This window comes from Theropithecus gelada, unplaced genomic scaffold (genome assembly GCF_003255815.1).
Source record: "Theropithecus gelada isolate Dixy unplaced genomic scaffold, Tgel_1.0 HiC_scaffold_138, whole genome shotgun sequence".
Classification (NCBI taxonomy): domain Eukaryota; kingdom Metazoa; phylum Chordata; class Mammalia; order Primates; family Cercopithecidae; genus Theropithecus; species Theropithecus gelada.
The window spans coordinates 1-21,641 of record NW_020255470.1 but is presented as its reverse complement, the minus strand read 5'-3'; the positions used below and the strand labels follow the sequence as shown (position 1 = coordinate 21,641).

General features: G+C 51.0%; 1 protein-coding gene across 1 annotated transcript in view; it reads left to right on the top strand.

Moving 5' to 3' along the window:
- The window catches only part of LOC112616920 (protein unc-13 homolog A), a gene marked incomplete at both ends in the record, with an annotated part of 36,936 nt that extends 17,174 nt beyond the window's left edge, over positions 1-19,762 (top strand). The window contains 15 exons of the mRNA XM_025373683.1: positions 1,163-1,209; positions 5,445-5,523; positions 5,681-5,686; positions 6,040-6,111; positions 6,372-6,591; positions 7,672-7,899; positions 9,031-9,172; positions 9,299-9,468; positions 12,705-12,820; positions 14,132-14,295; positions 15,025-15,175; positions 15,785-15,853; positions 16,168-16,257; positions 16,472-16,606; positions 19,629-19,762. Of these exons, the coding sequence (XP_025229468.1) occupies positions 1,163-1,209; positions 5,445-5,523; positions 5,681-5,686; positions 6,040-6,111; positions 6,372-6,591; positions 7,672-7,899; positions 9,031-9,172; positions 9,299-9,468; positions 12,705-12,820; positions 14,132-14,295; positions 15,025-15,175; positions 15,785-15,853; positions 16,168-16,257; positions 16,472-16,606; positions 19,629-19,762 (1,823 nt within the window). The remainder of the gene's footprint in view (positions 1-1,162; positions 1,210-5,444; positions 5,524-5,680; positions 5,687-6,039; positions 6,112-6,371; positions 6,592-7,671; positions 7,900-9,030; positions 9,173-9,298; positions 9,469-12,704; positions 12,821-14,131; positions 14,296-15,024; positions 15,176-15,784; positions 15,854-16,167; positions 16,258-16,471; positions 16,607-19,628) is intronic.
- Between the last annotated feature and the right edge of the window lie 1,879 nt (positions 19,763-21,641).

Genomic DNA, 21,641 nt, shown 5'->3' with positions numbered 1-21,641 from the left:
AAAAGTATAAAACTAATCCAAGGCAATCAGGAAAACTCCCTGGAGGAGATGACACTTAAGGAAAAGTGACATCCAAAATATTTCAACAATATTTCAGGAGCTCACGCCTGTAATCCCAGCAATTTGGGAGGTTGAGACGGGAGGATCACCTGAACTCAGGAGTTTGAGACCAGCCTGGGCAACGTAGTGAGACCTCATCTCTAAAAGAAAAAAAAAAAAAAAAAAAAATTCAGAGCTGGGCATGGTGGCTCACGCCTGTGATCCCAGCACTTTGGGAGGCTGAGGTGGGTGGATCGCCTGAGGTCAGGGGTTCAAGACCAGCCTGGCCAACATAGTGAAACCCCATCTCTACTAAAAATACAAAAAAATTAGCTGGGCGTGGTGGTGGGCGCCTGTAATCCCAGCTACTAGGGAGGCTGAGGCAGGAGAATCGCTGGAACCCAGGAGGCAGAGGTTGCAGTGAGCTGAGATTGCACCACTGCACTCCAGCCTAGGCAACAAAAGGGAAACTCCATCTCAAAAATATTTCGGGAGCTGAGTGTGGTGGCTCATGCGTGTAGTCCCAGCTACTCAGGAGGCTGAAGCAGGAAGATATATGAGGCCGGCAGTTCAAGACCAGTCTGGGCAATATAGCAAGACCCTGTCTTTAAAAAAACCAAACACACCCTCAATATTTCAGAACAGAAGAGTACTGCCTGTCTTCCTCATAGGACTCCCCCATGTTAACCCTTTAGTTACAAGATGGAGGGAAGGTAGGGGGCATAGATCCCGGTTCTATGCTGAGACCTGAATGATAAATAGAGGCTGGTTGGCTGCAGAAGGTGGAAAGAGGTACAAGCTGAAGTCACAACTCCTGGAAAGGGCCCGGGGCCAGAGAGCAGATGAACAAGTGAGACTGTAGGGGGTTTAGGGAATAAGCAATGAAGAGACAGGTCCATTGAGGTGGTTGAAAAAAGGGAGCTTCTTTCTCCCCCAGCCCATCTTACAGATGGACAAAGTAAGGCCCAGAGATAGCCAGGGAACTTCCTAAAATCACTCAGCCAGGACTAGGACCCAGGCCATCTGACTCCCAGCCCAGAGGGGAGTCAGAAGTGGGTGTGGAGCCTGCTCTGGGAAGGGGAGGGACAGCCACACTGACCATATCTGTTTGTCTGTCCTGCAGGCCCGGGGTGAAGGAGAAATGTCCAAATCGCTATGGTTCAAAGGCGGGTAAGTATTGGAACTGTGAGCTGTGGGTGGAAGATTTGAACCCCGAGCCCAAAGCTGGTTTGCGCCTGAGCCTCAGCCCAGAGAGGATGGGGAGGGGTTCCATTTAGACAGAGGACAAATTGAGCTTGGGCAAAATATGTCACTTTCATAAGGTACACAACCACACGTAGACGCAAAAGACAGTAATCTTTGACGATAGGGCCGGGTGCAGTGGCTCGTGCCTGTAATCCTAGCACTTTGGGAGGCCGAGGCAGGAGGATCATTTGAGGTCAGGAGTTCAAAACCAGCCTGGCCAATATGGTGAAACCCTGTCTCTACTAAAAATACAAAAATTAGCTGGGCGTGGTGACAGGCACCTGTCATCCCAGCTACACGGGAGGCTGAGGCAAGAGAATTACTTGAACCCAAGAGGCAGAGGTTACAGTGAGCCGAGATCGCACCACTGCACTCCAACCTGGGTGACAGAGCGGGATGCTGTCTCAAAAATAAACAAACAAATACATAGGTAAATAAATGTAAGATAAAGCAGATACTATTAGGACTAGACATTATTGGGAAATATACACTATACATTTGTAATCCCGGAGCAAAATTTTTGCTTTGATTTCTATTTTTAAATCTCTTTGATGATTGCTACAGTTGTGGGCTCTTTAATTAAAGATAGTTGTTTAGTCTTCATTGGAGCATGTGGTCACATCTAACCTCTTATGTTATGGATTTTCAGGTGAGAGGATGCACAAGATATTTTAAAAATATGCTCAGGTTTTAAAATAGCAGCACGATAGTGACCTTCCTTGTACGTCCTTGGCAAACAGGCAGGGAGACAGCAACTGGGATTGCTTAATAAATGAGCAGGTGCCCCAGCTTGAGAGCCTTGGATGCAGGGCCTGAAATGGGGATTCCTGTGCACGTGATTTATGAAGGATGTGCTCTCAGAAGAAACCTGTCAGACAGGGGGAGGCTGCCGAGAAAAGATGTGGTTTTTTTTTGTTTTTTTTTTTTTTGAGACGGAGTCTCGCTGTGTCGCCCAGGCTGGAGTGCAGTGGCGCCATCTCGGCTCACTGCAAGCTCCGCCTCCTGGGTTTACGCCATTCTGCTGCCTCAGCCTCCGAGTAGCTGGGACTACAGGCGCCCGCCACCACGCCCGGCTAGTTTTTTGTATTTTTAGTAGAGACCGAAAAGATGTGGTTTAGGAGTCTCAAAGCCTCAGGTGGCTCCTGCAAAAAGCTTTGTAGGTTGAATAGCCCTGCAGGGCTTGTCTGGAATCGTTGGCTGCAGGCACCTATCTCATTGGCCAATGAAAACATTTTGGGGCCAGGCGTGGTGGCTCACGCCTGTAATCCAACACTTTGGGAGGCTGAACTCCTGAAGCCTGACGTCAGGAGTTCAAGACCAGCCAGGCCGGCCGGGCACGGTGGCTCACCCCTGTAATCCCAGCACTTTGGGAGGCTGAGGTGGGCGGATCATGAGGTCAGGAGATCGACACCATCCTGGCTAACACGGTGAAACCCCGTCTCTACTAAAAATACAAAAAATTAGCCGAGCATGGTGGCGGGTGCCTGTAGTCCCAGCTACTTGGGAGACTGAGACAGGAGAATAGTGTGAACCCAGGAGGCAGAGCTTGCAGTGGGCCGAGATCGCGCCACTGCACTCCAGCCTGGGCAACAGAGCGAGACTCCGTCTCCAAAAAAAAAAAAAAAAAAAAAAAAGACCAGCCAAGCCAACATGGTGAAACCCCGTCTCTACTAAAAAATACAAAAATCGGCCGGGCGCGGTGGCTCAAGCCTGTAATCCCAGCACTTTGGGAGGCCGAGGCGGGTGGATCACGAGGTCAGGAGATCGAGACCATCCTGGCTAACATGGTGAAACCTCGTCTCTACTAAAAATACAAAAAACTAGCCGGGCGTGGTGGCGGGCGCCTGTAGTCCCAGCTACTCCAGAGGCTGAGGCAGGAGAATGGCGTGAACCATTCTCCTGCCTCAGGAGAATGGCAGGGAGGCGGAGCTTGCAGTGAGCCGAGATCGCGCCACTGCACTCCAGCCTGGGTGACACAGCGCCAGACTCCGCCTCAAAAAAAAAAAAAAAAAAATACAAAAATCAGCCAGGTGTCGTGGTGCATGCTTGTAACCCCAGCCACTTGGGAGGCTGAGGCTGGAGAATCGCTTGAGGCTAGAAGTTCAAGACCAGCCTGGGCAACATAGTGAGACCCCCCCCGTCTCTACAAAAAAAATTTTTTTTAATTAGCTGCATGTGGGCCGGGTGCAGTGGCTCATGCCTGTAATCCCAGCACTTTGGGAGGCCGAGGCGGGTGGATCACCCAAGGTCAGGAGTTTGAGACCAGCCTGGCCAACATGGTGAAACCCCATCTCTACTAAAAATACAGAAAATTAGTCAGGTGTGGTGGTGGGCACCTGTAATCCCAGCTAGTTGGGAGGCTGAGACAGGAGAATTGCCTGAACCCAGGAGGCAGAGGTTGCAGTGAGCCAAGATCATGCCATTGCATTCCAGCCTGGGCGACAGAGCGAGATTCCATCTTAAAAAATAAATAAATAAATAACTAGGTGTTGTGGCGTACACCTGTGGTCCCAGCTACTCAGGAGGCTGAGGTGGGAGGATTGCTGGAGCCCAGGAGGTGGAGGCTACAGTGAGCCGTGATTGCACCACTGCACTCCAGCCTAGGTGACAGAATGAGATCTTGTCTCAAAAGAAGTCTGGGCACGGTGGCTGACGCCTGTAATCTCAGCGCTTTGAGAGGCCAAGGTGGGCGGATTGCCTGAGGTCAGGAGTTTGAGACCAGCCTGGCCAACATGGTGATACCTTGTTTTTACTAAAAATACAAAAATTAGCCAGGCACGGTGGTGGGCACCTGTAATCCCAGCTATTTGGGGAGCTGAGGCAGGAGAATCGCTTATACTTGGGAGGGGGAGGTTGCAGTGAGCCAAGAAAGGTTTTATTTTTTATTTATTTTTTATTTTATTTTATTTTATTTTTGATACAGAATCTCACTCTGTCACCCAGGCTGGAGTGCAGTGGCACAATCTCAACTCACTGCAACCTCTGCCTCCGGGGTTCAAGCAATTCTCCTGCCTCAGCCTCTTGAGTAGCTGGGATTACAGGCACGTGCCACCACGCCCAGCTAATTTTTGTATTTTTAGTACAGACGGGGTTTCACCATGTTGGTCAGGTTGCTCTCAAACTCCTAACCTCAGGTGATGCACCTGCCTTGGCCTCCCAAAGTTCTAGGATTATAGGCGTGAGCCGCCACACCCGGCCTCATCTGTATTTTAGTATATTATTTAGATTTGCCTTAATTTACGTTTTTTTTTTTTTTTTGAGACGGAGTCTTGCTCTGTCGCCCAGGCTGGAGTGCAGTGGCGCGATCTCCGCTCACTGCAAGCTCCGACCCCCCGGGTTCACGCCATTCTCCTGCTTCAGCCTCCTGAGTAGCTGGGACTACAGGCGCCCGCCACCTCGCCCGACTAGTTTTTTTTTTTGTATTTTTTAGTAGAGATGGGGTTTCACCATGTTAGCCAGGATGGTCTCGATCTCCTGGCCTCGTAATCCGCCCGCCTCGGCCTCCCAAAGTGCTGGGATTACAGGCTTGAGCCACCGCGCCCGGCCTAATTCACGTTTTCATTCAAGGTGGGCAACTACATCATCTGCCCATTTTTCAGATGAGGAGGTTGAGGCCTGGTGTCTCCATTTCTTAGGACTGCTATCACAAAGTACCACAACCGGGAGGCTTAAAACCACAGCAATGTATTCTCTCGCAGTTCTGGAGGCCAGAAGTCTGAAATCAAGGCATTGGTAGGGCCACGCTCCCTCTGAAATCTGTAGAAGAGAATTCCTCCCCTGCCTCTTCTAGCTTCTAGTTTGCTTGAAATCCTTGGCCACCGAGTATTGGTTTGTAGATATGTCACTCCTTGCCTCAGCCGTCATGCAGCCGCCTTCTCCCCATGTATCTCTTCTTCTAAGGGCACCAGTCATATTAGATTAAGCATCTACCCTCCTCCAGTATGACCTTATCTTAACGAATTCATCTCCGACAACCCCGTTTCCAAATAAAGTCACCTTCTGAGGTAGTGGGGGTTAGGGCATCAACATCTCTTTTTCTTGCCGGACCCAATTCAACCCTTTAACACCTGCGAAGGTTGAGTATTCTCTCCAGGGCTCGAGTGATGTCTCTGTGAGGAATGGGGACATCTGGGCCCTCAATGTCCCTCTGTGTCTTACAGCCCAGGAGGTGGTCTCATCATCATCGACAGCATGCCAGACATTCGCAAGAGGAAACCTATCCCACTCGTGAGCGACCTGGTAAGCACCCTCGTCCTTTACTCCCCGAGCAGAGCAGGCCTGCAGTACACAACCTGTGGAACTGCCCGTGGTCAACCTGGGGTTGGGGGCTAGCTAGGAATTCTGTGAGACTAATGTAATCTGATTTCTACCCCTACGTGCTGCATGGACACTTCAGGCCATGGTGAGCGATGATGACATGGGCCCCTTGGGGTCTTCTCCCCAAATTCCCCCACTGGGATCTTCTAACAGGCCCCCAATTCATGGATTCTGGGGGAACCTTGCCATGTCCCACTGTGTTGCATGCTGTGAGTCAGGGGTGTGGGGCTGCTCACTTTCCAGGGTCCCTTCCAACTCAAAGCCTCTGTCACCTCCTAATTGTTTGTTGGGTCTGGCCCGGATGCTCTCGGTGACCTGTTTTCAATTTGCGGTTGTGGCTTCAAAATGTGGCTGCTGGCCCCATCCGTGGCTGTGAACTCTCCCGGTGGTAATCTCATGGATGTCAACCCCCGACTCCCTCTTCTGTGACCTCCCTAGTCCCTGGTCCAGTCCAGGAAAGCGGGCATCACCTCGGCCTTGGCCTCCAGCACGTTGAACAACGAGGAGCTGGTGCGTGGGGCACCCGTTTTTGCCCGGGTCAGGGATGGACTGTGCTGGGAGCCTCTGGAATTGTCCAAGCCTCTGTGGGTCCCTGGGAAGAGGAGGGGTGTGTGTGTGACACAGACTGGCAGAAGGCAGCGGGGATTCCGACAGCGTGGAGGCAGGGGAGGGGCTGGAACTTTACCGCGTTCAGTGCTGGGGCGGAGTTGGGGAGGACAGGGACAGCGCCAGGTTAGCCCCTACAAACCGCATCCCCTCCCTTCCTGCAGAAAAACCACGTTTACAAGAAGACCCTGCAAGCCTTAATCTACCCCATCTCGTGCACGACGCCACACAACTTCGAAGTGTGGACGGCCACCACGCCCACCTACTGCTACGAGTGCGAGGGGCTGCTGTGGGGCATCGCGAGGCAGGGCATGCGCTGCACGGAGTGTGGTGTCAAGTGCCACGAAAAGTGCCAGGACCTGCTCAACGCCGACTGCCTGCAGCGTGAGCGCAGGGCCTGAACGCAGGGTCGTGGGTTGGCGTGGGGAGCCCCCGAGCTTGCATGGCGGGGAAAGGCTGAAGGGGCAAGGCGATGGGTAGGGCACCATGGGGCGGGGCAAGGGGCGGGGCGTCGTGAGGCAGGGGAGGAACTGGGGGTGGGGTTAAAGAGGCAAGACTCTCTGGGGGCAGGGCTAGGGGGTCGAGCGATGGGGAAAGAAACGGGGAGGGTGTCAGAGAGGAGTGGGGCAGGGCTCAGGGACTAGCTAGGTTGTGCAAAGGACGGGCTTAGTGAGAAGAGGCAGCTCCCCTGGATAAAATGGGTTGGCTAGGGGTAGCTCTGAGAGGAAGAGGGGCTCAGAGAGGGAAGGGGTTCAGACTACGAGAGGACTGTGCAGGAGGGGGGTTGGAAGGGGGAGGGGACTCAGAGGAGGTGGGACCAAGAGAAAGGGAGGGGTCTCAGAGAAGGAAGGAGCTCAGAAATGTGGAGGGGACTCACAGGGGCTCAGAAATGTGGAGGGGACTCATAGGGGCTCAGAAATGTGGAGGGGACTCACAGGGGTGGGGATCAGAGATGCGGAGGGGATTCAGAGGAGTGGGGCTCAGACAGGCAGCGGGACTCAGAAGGGTGGGACTCAGAGGGGGCGGGGACTCAGAGGGGTGGGGCTCAGAGAAGGGGCGGGGACTCAGAGGGGTGGGACTCAGAGGGGGCAAGGACTCAGAGAGGGGCTCGGAGACTCACAGTTGTGGGACTCAGAGAAGGGGAGGAGACTCCAAGGGGTGGGATGCAGAGGGGGGGGGGACTCAGAGGGGGGGGGCTTAAGGAAGAGGCCTTAGAGGGGTGAGGACTCCAAGGGGTGGGAGGCAGAGAAGGGACATGGGGACTCAGAGGAGCATGGCTCCGAGAGGAGGTGAAAGGGTGAAGGGTCTGGGTGGGGTGTACAGAGAGTAGGTAGGAAACCGGCTTCAGGGGGTGACATCTGAGTTCCCGCAGTTGATGAGTGGGGGCGGAGCTCTCACCTTGGTGAGGAGCCACTAGGCAGGGGCGCTGGGGTCAGCACCGGCCTCGGCCTCGGGCGTCCTCAGGGGCTGCGGAGAAGAGCTCCAAGCACGGGGCGGAGGACCGGACGCAGAACATCATCATGGTGCTCAAGGACCGCATGAAGATCCGGGAGCGCAACAAGCCCGAGATCTTCGAGCTCATCCAGGAGATCTTCGCGGTGACCAAGACGGCGCACACGCAACAGATGAAGGCGGTCAAGCAGAGCGTGCTGGACGGCACGTCCAAGTGGTCCGCCAAGATCAGCATCACCGGTGAGGGGACGTGGGCCGCCACGGGGCCCCTCCTTCTCCACCCTCCGAGACCTGTCTCATGCCCTGTCCCATGGCCAGGTCCCTCTCCTTTGCAGCGTGCACTCAGTCTCGTGCATTCCATCCCATCTCCGCCTGTGCACGCATGTAGGGGGACATGCGTGCCTCCAAACGTCTGTTCAGGGCACTGTATCTGGGTGCGTCGTGGATGGTGCCTTCCAGAGTGAGACCCCAAGAAGAGGAATTGAGGGTGCATAGTTTATCTGGAAAGTGACCCCAGAAAGTCCTGGTGAGGGGCAAGGACTTGAGACAGGGATGGAAGGAGTCCTGAAGGCGATGCCTTGAGCAGACAATGCTATGGGCAACGGGCTCAGCCCATCATGGGGCCATTGGTGACAACATCGAGCATGCAGCTCAATGTGACCCCACTCAGGGGTGAGGATACTGGCATTTCTCCACACCCAGCCTCATGTGGGTTTCCCCATAAACAGACCCCAGGATGAGGATTTCAGGGTATATGGGTTATCCAGTGGGTGACCCCAGGATGGAACTGGGGTGGTGAGTTAGGAAGGGAAGGCACCCTGCAGGGGGCGCTAATGAGCAGGAGCTATCGGGGACAATGGGTTCTTGTGAGTGTCTGACCTCAGAGAGTTCACACCTGAGAGAGGTCCTACCCATGCGGGAGGCATCTGGGGCACCTTCCCATCCTTCATGGGTTGGGGGCTCCCTCCCTGCACTTTGGGAGGCTGAGGCTGAGGCAGGTGGATCACCTGAGGTCAGGAGTTCGAAACTGGCCTGGCCAACATGGTGAAACCCCATCTCTACTAAAAATGCAAAAAAATTAGCCGGACGCGGTGGCACGTGCCTGTAATCCCAGCTACTTGGGAGACTGACGCAGGAGAATTGCTTGAACCTGGGAGGCAGAGGTTGCACTCCAGCCTGGGTGACAAGCAAAACTCAGTCTCAGAAACAAACAAACAAAAAACCTTTCTAGCAAGCCCAGCGTGCCCTGCCATTGCTCTTCAGCCATGCTGCAGGCGTCCCAATTATTGGCCTGTAGCGTGTGGCAGTGACTGTTCCCAGCATGCCTCGCTCCTAGAGTGCACACCTGTGTATGCCCTCTGTGTCTTCCAGTGGTCTGCGCGCAGGGCTTGCAGGCAAAGGACAAGACGGGATCCAGTGACCCCTATGTCACTGTCCAGGTCGGGAAGACCAAGAAACGGACAAAAACCATCTATGGGAACCTCAACCCGGTGTGGGAGGAGAATTTCCACTTGTAAGTGCCTGGCTAGGTCCCTGGCCCCGTGTGGGGCACCCTGCTGGGGCAGCCAAAAGAGGGCTCCAAGCATAGGACTCACACTGGCCGCCTGACCCCCGCCTCTGCCTCCTCCTCCTGCCACAGTGAATGTCACAATTCCTCCGACCGCATCAAGGTGCGCGTCTGGGACGAGGATGATGACATCAAATCCCGCGTGAAACAGAGGTTCAAGAGGGAATCTGATGATTTCCTGGGGCAGACGATCATTGAGGTGCGGACGCTCAGCGGCGAGATGGACGTGTGGTACAACCTGGGTGAGAGAAGCTGGGTTCTGAAGGGGGTGGGGACGGGTCCCAGGGATCCAGCCAGAACTGGAGCCCATGAAGAGCGGAGAGATGCATTCTCAGGAGGAGTTTGGTCGAGGACCATAATCTGATGGGGAATCCAGGGTCTAGGAGCCCAATATGATGGGAGCAGGAAGCACCCATGCCAGGAGGGTGGGCAGAGCCCAGAAACCTCTTAGTTCAGCTTAGAAGGGAGGGTGGGGACAGAATCTCCATGTCCTAGTCTAATGGGGGAGGCAAGAAGCAAGAACTGGGAATCCTAGTCTGAGGGGAGAGACAGAGACCTAGGAACCAAATCTAAGAAAGAAGATTGAGCTTTAAGAATCCTGGCTGGAGGCCGGGCGCGGTGGCTCACGCCTGTAATCCCTGCACTTTGGGAGGCCGAGGCGGGCGGATCACGAGGTCAGGAGATCGAGACCATCCTGGCTAACACGGTGAAACCCTGTCTCTACTAAAACACAAAAAATTAGCCGGGCGCGGTGGCGGGCGCCTGTAGTCCCAGCTACTTGGGAGGCTGAGGCAGGAGAATGGCGCGGACCCGGGAGGCGGAGCTTGCAGTGAGCCGAGATCGCGCCACTGCACTCCAGCCTGGGCGACAGAGTGAAGACTCCGCCTCAAAAAAAAAAAAAAAAAAAAAAAAGAATCCTGGCTGGGGCCAGGCATGGTGGCTCACACCTGTAATCCCAGCATTTTGGGAGGCTAAGGCAGGCGGATCAGCAGTTCGAGACCAGCCTGGCTAACATAGTGAAACCCCGTCTCCACTAAAAATATAAAAATTAGTCCGACGTGGTGTTGGGTGCCTGTAGTCCCAGCTACTCGGGAGGCTGAGGCAGGAGAATCGCTTGAACCCAAGAAGACGAGGTTGCAGTGAGCTGAGATCGTGCCATGGCACTCCAGCCTAGGTAACAAGAACAAAACTCGCTCTCACAAAAAAAAAAAAAAAAAAAAAGAATCCAGGCTGGGTGTGGCCAGTCACTTGAGTCCAGGAGTTTGAGACCAGCCTGGACAACATAGTGAAACCCCATCTCTATAAAAGATACAAAAATTAGCTAGGCGGGGTGATACTCACCTGTGGTCCCAGCTACTCTGGAGGCTAAGGTGGGAGGATCACCTGAGCCTGAGAGGTAAAGACTGCAGCGAGCTGTGATCGTACTGCTGCACTCCAGCCCAGGGAACAGAGACCCTTTCTCAAAAAACAAATATAGCCGGTTGCAGTGTCTCACACCTATAATCCCAATAGTTTGCGAGGCTGAGGCTGGCAGATCACTTGAGGTCAGGAGTTTGAGACCAGATTGTCCAACATGGCGAAACCCTGTCTCTACTAAAAATAACAAAAATTAGACAGGCATGGTGGCACGCGCCTGTAATCCCGGCTACTGGGGAGGCTGAGGCAGGACAATCGCTTGAACCCAGGAGGCAGAAGTTGCAGTAAGCCGAGATCAAGCCATGCACTCCAGCCTGGGCAACAAAGGGAGACTCCGTCTCAAAAAAAAAGAAGAAAAAAAAGGAATCCAGGCTGGGCATGGTGGCTCCCACCTGTAATCCCAACACATTGGTTGGGTGGCTGAGATGGGAGGATCACTTGAGCCCAGGAGTTCAAGACCAGCCTGGGCAACACAGCAAGGCCTTTGTCTCCATTAAAAAAAAAAAAAAATAGCTGGGTGTGGTGATGCATGCCTGTAGTCCCAGTCACTTGGGAGGCTGAGGTGGAAGCATCATTTGTGCCTGGGAGGTTGAAGCTGCAGTGAGCTATGATCATGCCACTGCACTCCAGTCTGGGTGATGGAGCGAGACTCTGTGTGCCCCCGACCCCCCACCACAAGAAAAGAATCCAGTCTAAAGAGGGAGGTATTGTTTGGGAATCCTAATCTGAGATGGCTGCTACAGATCCAAGAACCCTGTGTAAAGAAGTTGAGGCCAGGCGCGGTGGCTCACGCCTGTAATCCCAGCACTTTGGGAGGCTGAGGCAGGCGGATCATGAGGTCAGGAGATCGAGACCATCCTGGCTAACACGGTGAAACCCCGTCTTACAAAAAAATTAGCCGGGCGTGGTGGTGGGCGCCTGTAGTCCCAGCTACTCAGGAGGCTGAGGCAGGAGAATGGCGTGAACCCGGGAGGCGGAGCTTGCAGTGAACCGAGATTGCACCACTGCACTCCAGCCTGGGCGACAGAGCGAGACTCTGTCTCAAAAAGAAGTTGAGTAGAATCTGGGGAGTCCCATCTAATGGAGGAGGCAGAGTGTATGAGCCTAATCTGAGGGGTTAGAAAGGACCTAGCCTGAGAGAGGTGAGCAGAACCTCTTAGGTTGGAGGACATCTAGCTATCCATTCTGATGGGGGAGGCGGGAGAAAAGACCAGGGGTCCTAGTCTGAGGAGAGAGGGACAGACCCAGGAACCATGTCTAAGATGTATAGTCTCTGGGGAGCATGATTTGATGGGGGAGGCAGGGCCTGGGAGCTCAGACTGGGAAAGAAGCAGGGCCTAGGGCTGCTAGTCTAAGGAGGGAGGCACCTACCCAGGAACTTGATCTGAGTGAGGAAGCAAGGTCTGGGATCCTTGTTTGAAGGGAGAGACAGAGCTTAAGGAATTCTAGCCTAAGCGGAGAGACTCAAGCCTAGGGAGCCAATCAGAAGAGAGACACCAAGCCCTTAGCTTCCGGAAGTCTGGGAGGACTACAGAATCGTGCATCTATTAAAAATTGCCTTGGGAGGCCAAGGAGAGCGGATCACCCGAGGTCACGAGTTCAAGACCAGCCTGGCAAACATGGTGAAACCCTGTCTCTACTAAAAATAAAAAATTAGCTGGACGACGGATCTCAAAAAAAAAAAAAAAAAAAAAAAAAATTTGCCCACAGCTGGCCGGGCGCGGTAGCTTATGCCTGTAATCCAGTACTATGGGAGGCTGAGGCGGGTGGATCAGCTGAGGTCAGGAGTTTGAGACCAGCCTGGCAAACATGGTGAAACCCCGTCTCTACCAAAAGTACAAAAATTATCCAGGCATGGTGGCAGGCACCTGTAATTCCAGCTACCCGGGAGGCTGAGACAGGAGAATCGCTTGAACCCAGGAGGTGGAGGTTGCGGTGAGCCGAGATCGCCCCACTGCACTCTAACCTGGGCGACAAGAGCAAGACTCCGTCTCAAAAAAAAAAAAATTGCCCACGACTATAGTGGGAAGTTCTGACGCTGTCATCCTTTTCTGCCCTGCAGACAAGCGAACTGACAAATCTGCTGTGTCGGGTGCCATCCGGCTCCACATCAGTGTGGAGATCAAAGGCGAGGAGAAGGTGGCCCCATACCATGTCCAGTACACCTGTCTGCATGAGGTGAGGTTCATTGCTTGGCCCCTCCCATACCACCTCCACTCACCATTCCTGCCTGCCCGGCTCTTCCTCTTTCTGGCCACACTATCCACACTCTCCTGGCCTTCTGAAACTGCCCACCATGCCATTCCCTTTACCTGGAAAACTCCTCACTATCCATCAGGATCCAGATTCAGGGTCACCTCCTCTGAGAAGCCCTCCTTGGCCTCCAGGTTGACTCTCACTACTCACCATCAGGTTTTTCTTTCTATTCCAGCCCTTACCACTGAGGATTGGGCTGTTTGTGTCTGGGTATGTCTCCTCCAGCTGCCTGGGGTTCCTGGAAAGAACTGTATCCCCAGGAACTAGTTTGTTGAATGAATGCTGGTGAATGAATGAATGATTGAGTAGATGAATGAGTGATGAGTAGATAAAAGGATGGATGGAGAGATGGGTGAGTACATGGATGGATAGATGGATGAGTGGGTAGATTTGTGGCTAGATGTATGATGGATGGATGATCAGATGGATGGATATGTGACTGAACTATTGGAAGTATAGATGTGTGGAAGGGTGAATTTGGGGGTAATTGCTAGATGATGGATGGATATAGATGAATGATGGATGGATAACTTGATGAATGGATAGATAGATTGCTGGATAGATGGTTGAATGGGTGGATAGATGAGATGTTGGATGAGCAGAGTAAGATGTATTGGATGGGATGGATGGAAGTGTGATTGAGTTATTAGAAGGAAGATTGAGTAGATAGGTGAACTTGTTGATAGTCGGATGGGTAGATAGGTAGACGGATGGATGGATGGATGGATGGATAGATGGATGTACAGGCAGATGGACAAATGGATGAATGGGTGGGTGGGTGGGTGGATGAATGAAAGAATGTGTGGTTGAACTATTGCAAGTATTGATAAGTGGGTTCATAATTTCTGAGTATTTAGCTGGATGGTTGTGAGTAGTTGGTGGACAGATGAGGAATAGATGGATGGATGGATAAATTGATGGGTGGATGGATGGTTGGTTGTATGGAAGAATGCATGATTGGACAGGTGGATTAAGTTGTGGATCAATGTATGAGATGGATGGATGGATGGATGGGTGGATGGATGTGTGGTTGAACTACTGAAAGGTTGGAAGAGTGGATGGGTGAAATTTGGGGTAGTGAGATTGGTGGGTGTGTGGATGGATGAAACAGTAGATGAATGAATTAATGAATAAACAGGCAGATGGATGACATAAGCTGCCCCAGACCCTGGGACCTCTGACCCCTGGCGACCGCTTGCACTCTCCATGACACTTTCTTTCCCATGGTGGCAGAACCTGTTCCACTTTGTGACCGACGTGCAGAACAATGGGGTTGTGAAGATCCCGGATGCCAAGGGCGACGATGCCTGGAAGGTTTACTACGATGAGACAGCCCAGGAGATTGTGGACGAGTTTGCCATGCGCTACGGCGTTGAGTCCATCTACCAAGCCATGACGTGAGGCTGCAGGCTGGGGTGCAGGAAACAAGGGGGAGGTCACCAAGTGGGCACTGGCAGGTCTGGGGTGGGAGGGATTCTCAGGGGGAGGATCCAGAGAGGAAGTGGGCATGGTGGAGGGGGGGTGTTTTGTAATTCCCCTGGAGATCAGGACGGCGTTGTGGTTGACATCTGGAGTGACATGGAAGAGAAGAAGGAGTTAGAAGCAGAGATAGAGGCTGGGGACGGTGGCTTAAGCCTGTAATCCCAGCACTTTGGGAGGCCGAGGTGGGCGGATCACTCCAGGTCCAGGAGTTCAAGACCAACCTGGGCAACATGGTGACACCTCATCTCTACTAAAAATACAAAAGTTATCCAGGTGTGGTGGCGTGCGCCTGTAATCTCAGCTACTCGGGAGGTTAGGGTGGAAGAATCACTTGAACCCAGGCGGCGGAGGTTGCGGTCAGCCGAGATTGCGCCACTAAACTCCATCCTGGGTGACAGAATGAGACTCCATCTCAAAATAAATAAATGAATAAATAAATAAGAAGCAGAGTTAGAGCAACTCAAATGGATATAAAGATGGAGGGGAGAGGAGATGCAGAGACCCAAAGGGCAGAATCAAGCAGGGGATGGCTTGGGAGGTGACGGAGACCCACTCACAGATGCTATCTTGGAGGCATTCTAGGGGGGAACTTGGTCCATCCCAGCTGGACCCCTGGCCCAGTGCCTCCTGCTCCCTCTCTCCAGCCACTTTGCCTGCCTCTCCTCCAAGTATATGTGCCCGGGGGTGCCTGCCGTCATGAGCACCCTACTCGCCAACATCAATGCCTACTACGCGCACACCACCGCCTCCACCAACGTGTCTGCCTCTGACCGCTTCGCCGCCTCCAACTTTGGGGTCAGTCCTGGGGACTGGGACTGGAGAATGAGGGAGAGCCTAACTTTATGCCGGTCAGATCTGATGTGACTCCTGGGTCCCTAGTCTAGACCAGACTGCTGTGTGACTTTCCACCAATCACTACCCGTCTCTGAGCCTCCATTTACTCCTCTGTAGATTGCTATAGAATGGAGGCTGGGTGCGGTGGCTCATGCCTGTAATCCCAGCACTTTGGGAGGCTGAGGCGGGTGGATCACCTGAGGCCAGGAGTTCGAGACCAGCCTGGCCAACATGATGAAAACCCATCTCTACTAAAAATCCAAAAGAAAATTAGCCGGGGGTGGTGGCCTGTGCCTGTAGTCCCAGCTACTTGGGAGGCTGAGGCAGAAGAATTGCTTGAGCCTGGGAGTCAGAGGTTGCAGTGAGCCAAGATTGCGCCACTACACTCCAGCCTGGGCAACAGAGCAAGATTCTGTCTCAAAAAATAATAATGATAATAATAATACTATAGAATGGAAATGGACATTACGAGGGTGGTGGATGAGGTATACTTGGTGTACAGTAGGCGCTCAGCCAGCATGGCGGCCATGTCCTGCTCCATCCATCCTCCCTCCTCCCCTTCCTCCTCAGAAAGAGCGCTTTGTGAAACTCCTGGACCAGCTGCATAACTCCCTGCGGATTGACCTCTCCATGTACCGGGTAGGAAGCGCGTGCAGGAGGATTTGCTCACCCTGTGTGCGTGTGTGTGCCTGGAGGGGGAAGCTACCAGCAGGTGTGTGCATGGGAGGATGCATCTTCACGTGTACGGTGTGTTCCTCTGGCGTGTGTGCACCTGCGTGGGCACTACCTGCCCTAATGTGCTTGGTGCGTCCAAGCAGATCCCCAGTTGCTTCGAGGTGCTCTAATCAACCCCAAGCCTGAAACCAGGAAGCCTTTGTATCCCCCTGAAAAGCAGTCTCCCATCCTCCCCCAACCTTCTTCCATAACCCCACCTCTCTTCCTGCTTCCCACAGAATAATTTCCCAGCCAGCAGCCCGGAGAGACTCCAGGACCTCAAATCCACTGTGGACCTTCTCACCAGCATCACCTTCTTTCGGATGAAGGTAGGAAAGGATCCAGTTGCATTTGCCCTCTAAGGAGGGTTCTGTAGGATTCCCAGTTCCAGGACAAGTGACATTCCTCCTGGAGAGTGACAACCTTTCTCAGTAACCTTCCTTCATACCACTTCATTTCCTTAAATCCAAAATGACTTGCAGTCACTTCCTGGGGACCTCCTGTCGCAGCTGTGGCCGCCTGTGCCTCTCTCCCTCCCTTCAGGTACAAGAACTCCAGAGCCCGCCCCGAGCCAGCCAGGTGGTAAAGGATTGTGTGAAAGCCTGCCTTAATTCTACCTACGAGTACATCTTCAACAACTGCCATGAACTCTACAGCCGGGAGTACCAGACAGACCCGGTGAGACTCCAGATGGGTCGAGGGAACAGTAACGTCAACTAGACACAGGCTTAAGTCCCAGCACTGCCCCTTCCTGAAGGATTTAACTCTTCTGAACCTCAGTATCTTATTCTATAAAATGGGGTCATTAACCCACATCTCAGGATTAGGGAGAAGAGTTCATGAGCTTTAAGTTTTATTTATTTATTTATTTATTTATTTATTTATTTATTTATTTTTATTTATTTTTTTTTTTTTTTTGAGACGGAGTCTCGCGCTGTGTCACCCAGGCTGGAGTGCAGTGGCGCGATCTCGGCTCACTGCAAGCTCCGCCTCCCAGGTTCACGCCATTCTCCTGCCTCAGCCTCCGAGTAGCTGGGACTACAGGCGCCCGCCACCACGCCCGGCTAGTTTTTTGTATTTTTAGTAGAGACGGGGTTTCACCATGTTAGCCAGGATGGTCTTGATCTCCTGACCTCGTGATCCACCCGCCTCGGCCTCCCAAAGTGCTGGGATTACAGGCTTGAGCCACCGCGCCCGGCCTATTTTTTATTTTTTTGAGATGGAGTCTCGCTCTGTCACCCAGGCTGGAGTGCAGTGGCGCGATCTCGGCTCACTGCAAACTCCACCTCCCGGGTTCACACCATTCTCCTGCCTCAGCCTCCTGAGTAGCTGGGACTACAGGCGCCCGCCACCACACCCGGCTAATTTTTTGTATTCTTTGGTAGAGACAGGGTTTCACCATGTTAGCCAGGATGGTCTCGATCTCCTGACCTTGTGATCCTCCCGTCTCGGCCTTCTAAAGTGCTGGGATTACAGGCGTGAGCCACCGCGCCCGGCCGTGAGCTATAAGTTTAGATAAAATATAGTAGGCACTCAGTACACTTGGCTGCATAGTTGAGTTTGGCATAAAAAAAAAAATGGTTTTTTTGAGATGAAGCTTCACTCTTGCTGGCCAGGCTGGAGTGCAGTGGTATGATCTCAGTTCACTGCAACCTCCGCCTCCCAGGTTTAAATGATTCTCCTGCCTCAGCCTCCCAAGTAGCTGGGATTATAGGTGCCCACCACCACGCCTAGCTAATTTTTTGTATTTTTAGTAAAAACGGGGTTTCACCATGTTGGCCAGGCTGGTCTCAAACTCCTGACCTCAGATGATCCAGCTGCCTTGGCCTCCCAAAGTACTGAGATTATAGGCATGAGCTACCATGCCCAGCCTGGCATAAAAATTTATGTCTGGCATACAGTCACTGTTCAGTAAATGTTGAGTTAAATTGAATTTATTTATTTATTTATTTATTTATTTTGAGATGGGGTCTCACTCTGTTGCCCAGGCTGGAGTGCAGTGATGCAATCATAGCTCACTGCAGCCTTGACCTCCCAGGCTCAAGTGGATCCTCCCACCTCAGCCTCCCAAGTGGCTGGGACTATAGGTATGCGCCACCATGGCAGGCTAATTTTTGTATTTTTGTAGAGATGGCATCTCACTATGTTGCCCAGGCTGGTCTCCTGGGCTCAAGTGATCCTCCTGCCTCAGCCTCCCAAAGTGCTGAGATTACAGGCATGAGCCACCACCTGTAAGGAGCTTATAGCCTATCATGAGGGAAAGATGTACGGACTGGAAATTTACAAACAGGGATGGTTAGTATTGAGATAGTGGGATCTCAGGAGGCTGTGGGAGCTGGAGGCAGCCCCTACCTAGGTTCTGATAGGATATAACACATAAGCTGTGTTCAGTTCAATTTGATTTCATTCTGTTCCTTTACATTCAGTTGACTAGGGTTGGAATCAGTCTCGCTCTCGTGAACTGAGTTGAGGTGAACTGGATTAAATTAGATTGTTTACTTCAACCATAATCAGTTTAGTTCTATTTATTTCTATTTGGTTGACTGAAGTTAAAATTGTTCTTGACAAATTAGTGAGCCAGGCTGGGCTCAGTGGCTCACACCTGTAATGTCAGCACTTTGGGAGGCTGAGGCAGGAGGATCCCTTGAGGCCAGGAGCTCGAGATCAGTTTGGGCAACATAACGAGACCCTATCTTTGCAAAATATACAAAAATTAGCCAGGTATGGTGGCACACGTGTAGTCCTGGCTACTTCGGAGGCTGAGGTGGGAGGATCACTTGAGCCCAGGAGTTTGAGTCTATGTTGAGCCATGATTGCACCACTGCACTCCAGCCTGGGTGACAGAATGAGCCCCTGGCTCTTGAAAGAAAAAAAAAAAAAAAAATAGTGAGCGGAACTAAGTTGGTAGATTGCACTGAGTTTTACTGAGTACAAATTCATTCATTTCCATTTAGTTCATTTACAGTCAAGTCAGGTTGTTCTCAACTGGGTTAAATTGTCTTGAGTTAGGATGAACTGGGTTGTTGGATTAGATGCAATTGATTTCAGTTGAATTGAGTTGAATTGGGCTAATTTCAGCTGATTACACTCATTTCCATTGATTAACGAAAGTTGGGTTGAATTGCCCTGCGTATGTGAGGTTGGATTTAGATAGGTAGAATCGGATTGGGTTGACTTGGGTAGAGTTCGGTTCAAGTTGATTTATTTCCATTATTTTGATTTGAGATGATGTTGATCTTGGACAAGTTGATTAGGTTCAATCCAATGGAGTTCATTTGAGTTTAATTCAATCTAGTTAGGTTGAATTGCACTCCATTCAGCATAATTGGCCCCAGTTCAATTCCATTGATTTAACTCTGAGGAAGAACTTACTTCCGTTAAGCTAAGTGGGCTTGATTTGCATTCATTTCATTTCCATTTGGTTTAGTGGAGCTGGATTTGTTCAACTAAATTTGATTTCACTTATTTCCATTCAGTTTTAGAGTGGAGCCTAAAAATCTTAAGCTTTATCTCGCTGCATTGACGTGAGCTCTGTTTGGGCCAGTTTATGAGTTCAGTTCCTCTCTATATAGACTTCTTACCTGAACCATAGTATACATGTTAATAGGTTCAACAACAACCTCTTGTTCTTCAGTAATAAACTGACCGAGGCACCAAACTCTGGACCCCCTATAACCGAGGTCTCCACTGCCCATTTCAGGCCAAGAAGGGGGAAGTTCCCCCAGAGGAACAGGGGCCCAGCATCAAGAACCTTGACTTCTGGTCCAAGCTGATTACCCTCATAGTGTCCATCATTGAGGAAGACAAGAATTCCTACACTCCCTGCCTCAATCAGTGAGTTGCATATCTGTGTAGTTTAATTATCTGGGTTTATCATCATGTGTTCGTATACAACTTTGTGTCTTGCGTGTCAAGGTGATTTTCTCTAATTACACAAATGTGCACCTGGGGGTAATTGTGGGTCTGATTGTGCCTGTGTAAAATTCAAATATGGGTCCAATTTGCAAACAGAAATATAAAATTGTGTGTATGTTCACAATCACTGGTATAATCAGACATGTATTTTGTATGTATTCATTTGCATGAATAACAGTGTGTACATATGTATATAATTTTGTATGTGTGTGTAGGTTAATTAATAATAATGTTGCTCAAGTATTACTATGTGCTACCCTAACACATATCATATATTTAAATTGCATTATATCTTACACATGTGGATGTAAGCAATTTTGTATATTGTTGTGGTCAATGGGTTTTGGGTTTAATTTGTATATGTGTAAAATTGTTGAATGCACTTCAACATACAATATTGTACAATATACAATATTGTGTATTGTGTATGAATATGTGCACTGTTTTCGTTTGTGGATTTATATGTCTGTAGCATTTTCATCTGTGTTAGCTGAATGGGTTACTGTGTTCTATTTATCCGCCAGATGAGTGCTAGAGAGGACTCAAGCTTTGGGGTGTTAACATATCCTGGTTAGGGAATTAAGATCAGGGATTTGGATGGATTGAAGTGTGGGTGGATGAATGGATGGATTAATAAATAGATGGGGTCAGGCATGGTGGCTCTCACCTGTAATCTCAGCACTTTGGGAGGCCAAGGCGGGTGGATCATTTGAGTCAGGAGTTCGAGACCAGCCTAGCCAACATGGTGAAACCCCATCATTACTAAAAATACAAAAATTAGCCGGGTGTGGTGGTATATACCTGTAATCCCAGCTACCGGGAGGCTGAAGCAGGAGAATTGCTTGAACCCAGGAGTCAGAAGTTGCAGTGAGTGGAGATTGTGCCACTGCCCTCCAGCCTGGGGTGACAGAGCAAGACTCCATCTCTAAATAAATAAATAAATAAATAACAGATGGACAGATAGATTGGTAGAAGGATGACTGTGTGGATAAACGAATGGATGGGCCGGGCACGGCAGCTCACGCTTGTAATCCCAGCACTTTGGGAGGCCGAGGCAAGAGCATCACCTGAGGTCAGGAGTTCGAGACCAACCTGGCCAACATAGCAAAACCCCATCTCTACTAAAAATACAAAAAATTAGCTGGGCATGGTGACTCATGTCTGTAGTCCCAGCTGCTTGGGAGGCTGAGTCACGCGAATCATTTGAACCAAGGAGGTGGAGGTTGCAGTGAGCTGAGATTGCACCACTGCACTCCAGCCTGGGTGACAGAGTGAGACTCCGTCTCCAAAAAAAAAAAAAAAAAGGATGGATGGATGGATGGACAGATGGATGGGTAAATGGATGGGTGGATAGCTGGATAAGTGAGTAAATAAATGGATAGAAGGATGGATGGATAAGTGGATGGATGAATAGATAGATGGGTCATTTAATGGATGAGTGGATAGTTGTATGAGTGGGTGAATGAATGGATGGAGGGATGGATAAATAAGTGGATGATGGAAGGATGGATGGATAGATGGATGAACAGATAGATGGGTAGGTGTATGGATGGATAGTTGGATGAATGGGTGGAGGGATAGATGGATGAACAGATAGATGAGTGGTTGAGTGGATGGATGAATATTAGGATGAATGAGTGAATGAATGGATGGAGGGATGGATGGATAGATGGATGAATAGATAAATGGATAGGTGAACGGATGGGTGGATAGTTGCATAAGTAGGTGAATGAATGCATAGAGGGATGGACGGATGGATGGATGGATGAATAGATAGATGGGTAGGTGGATGGATGGA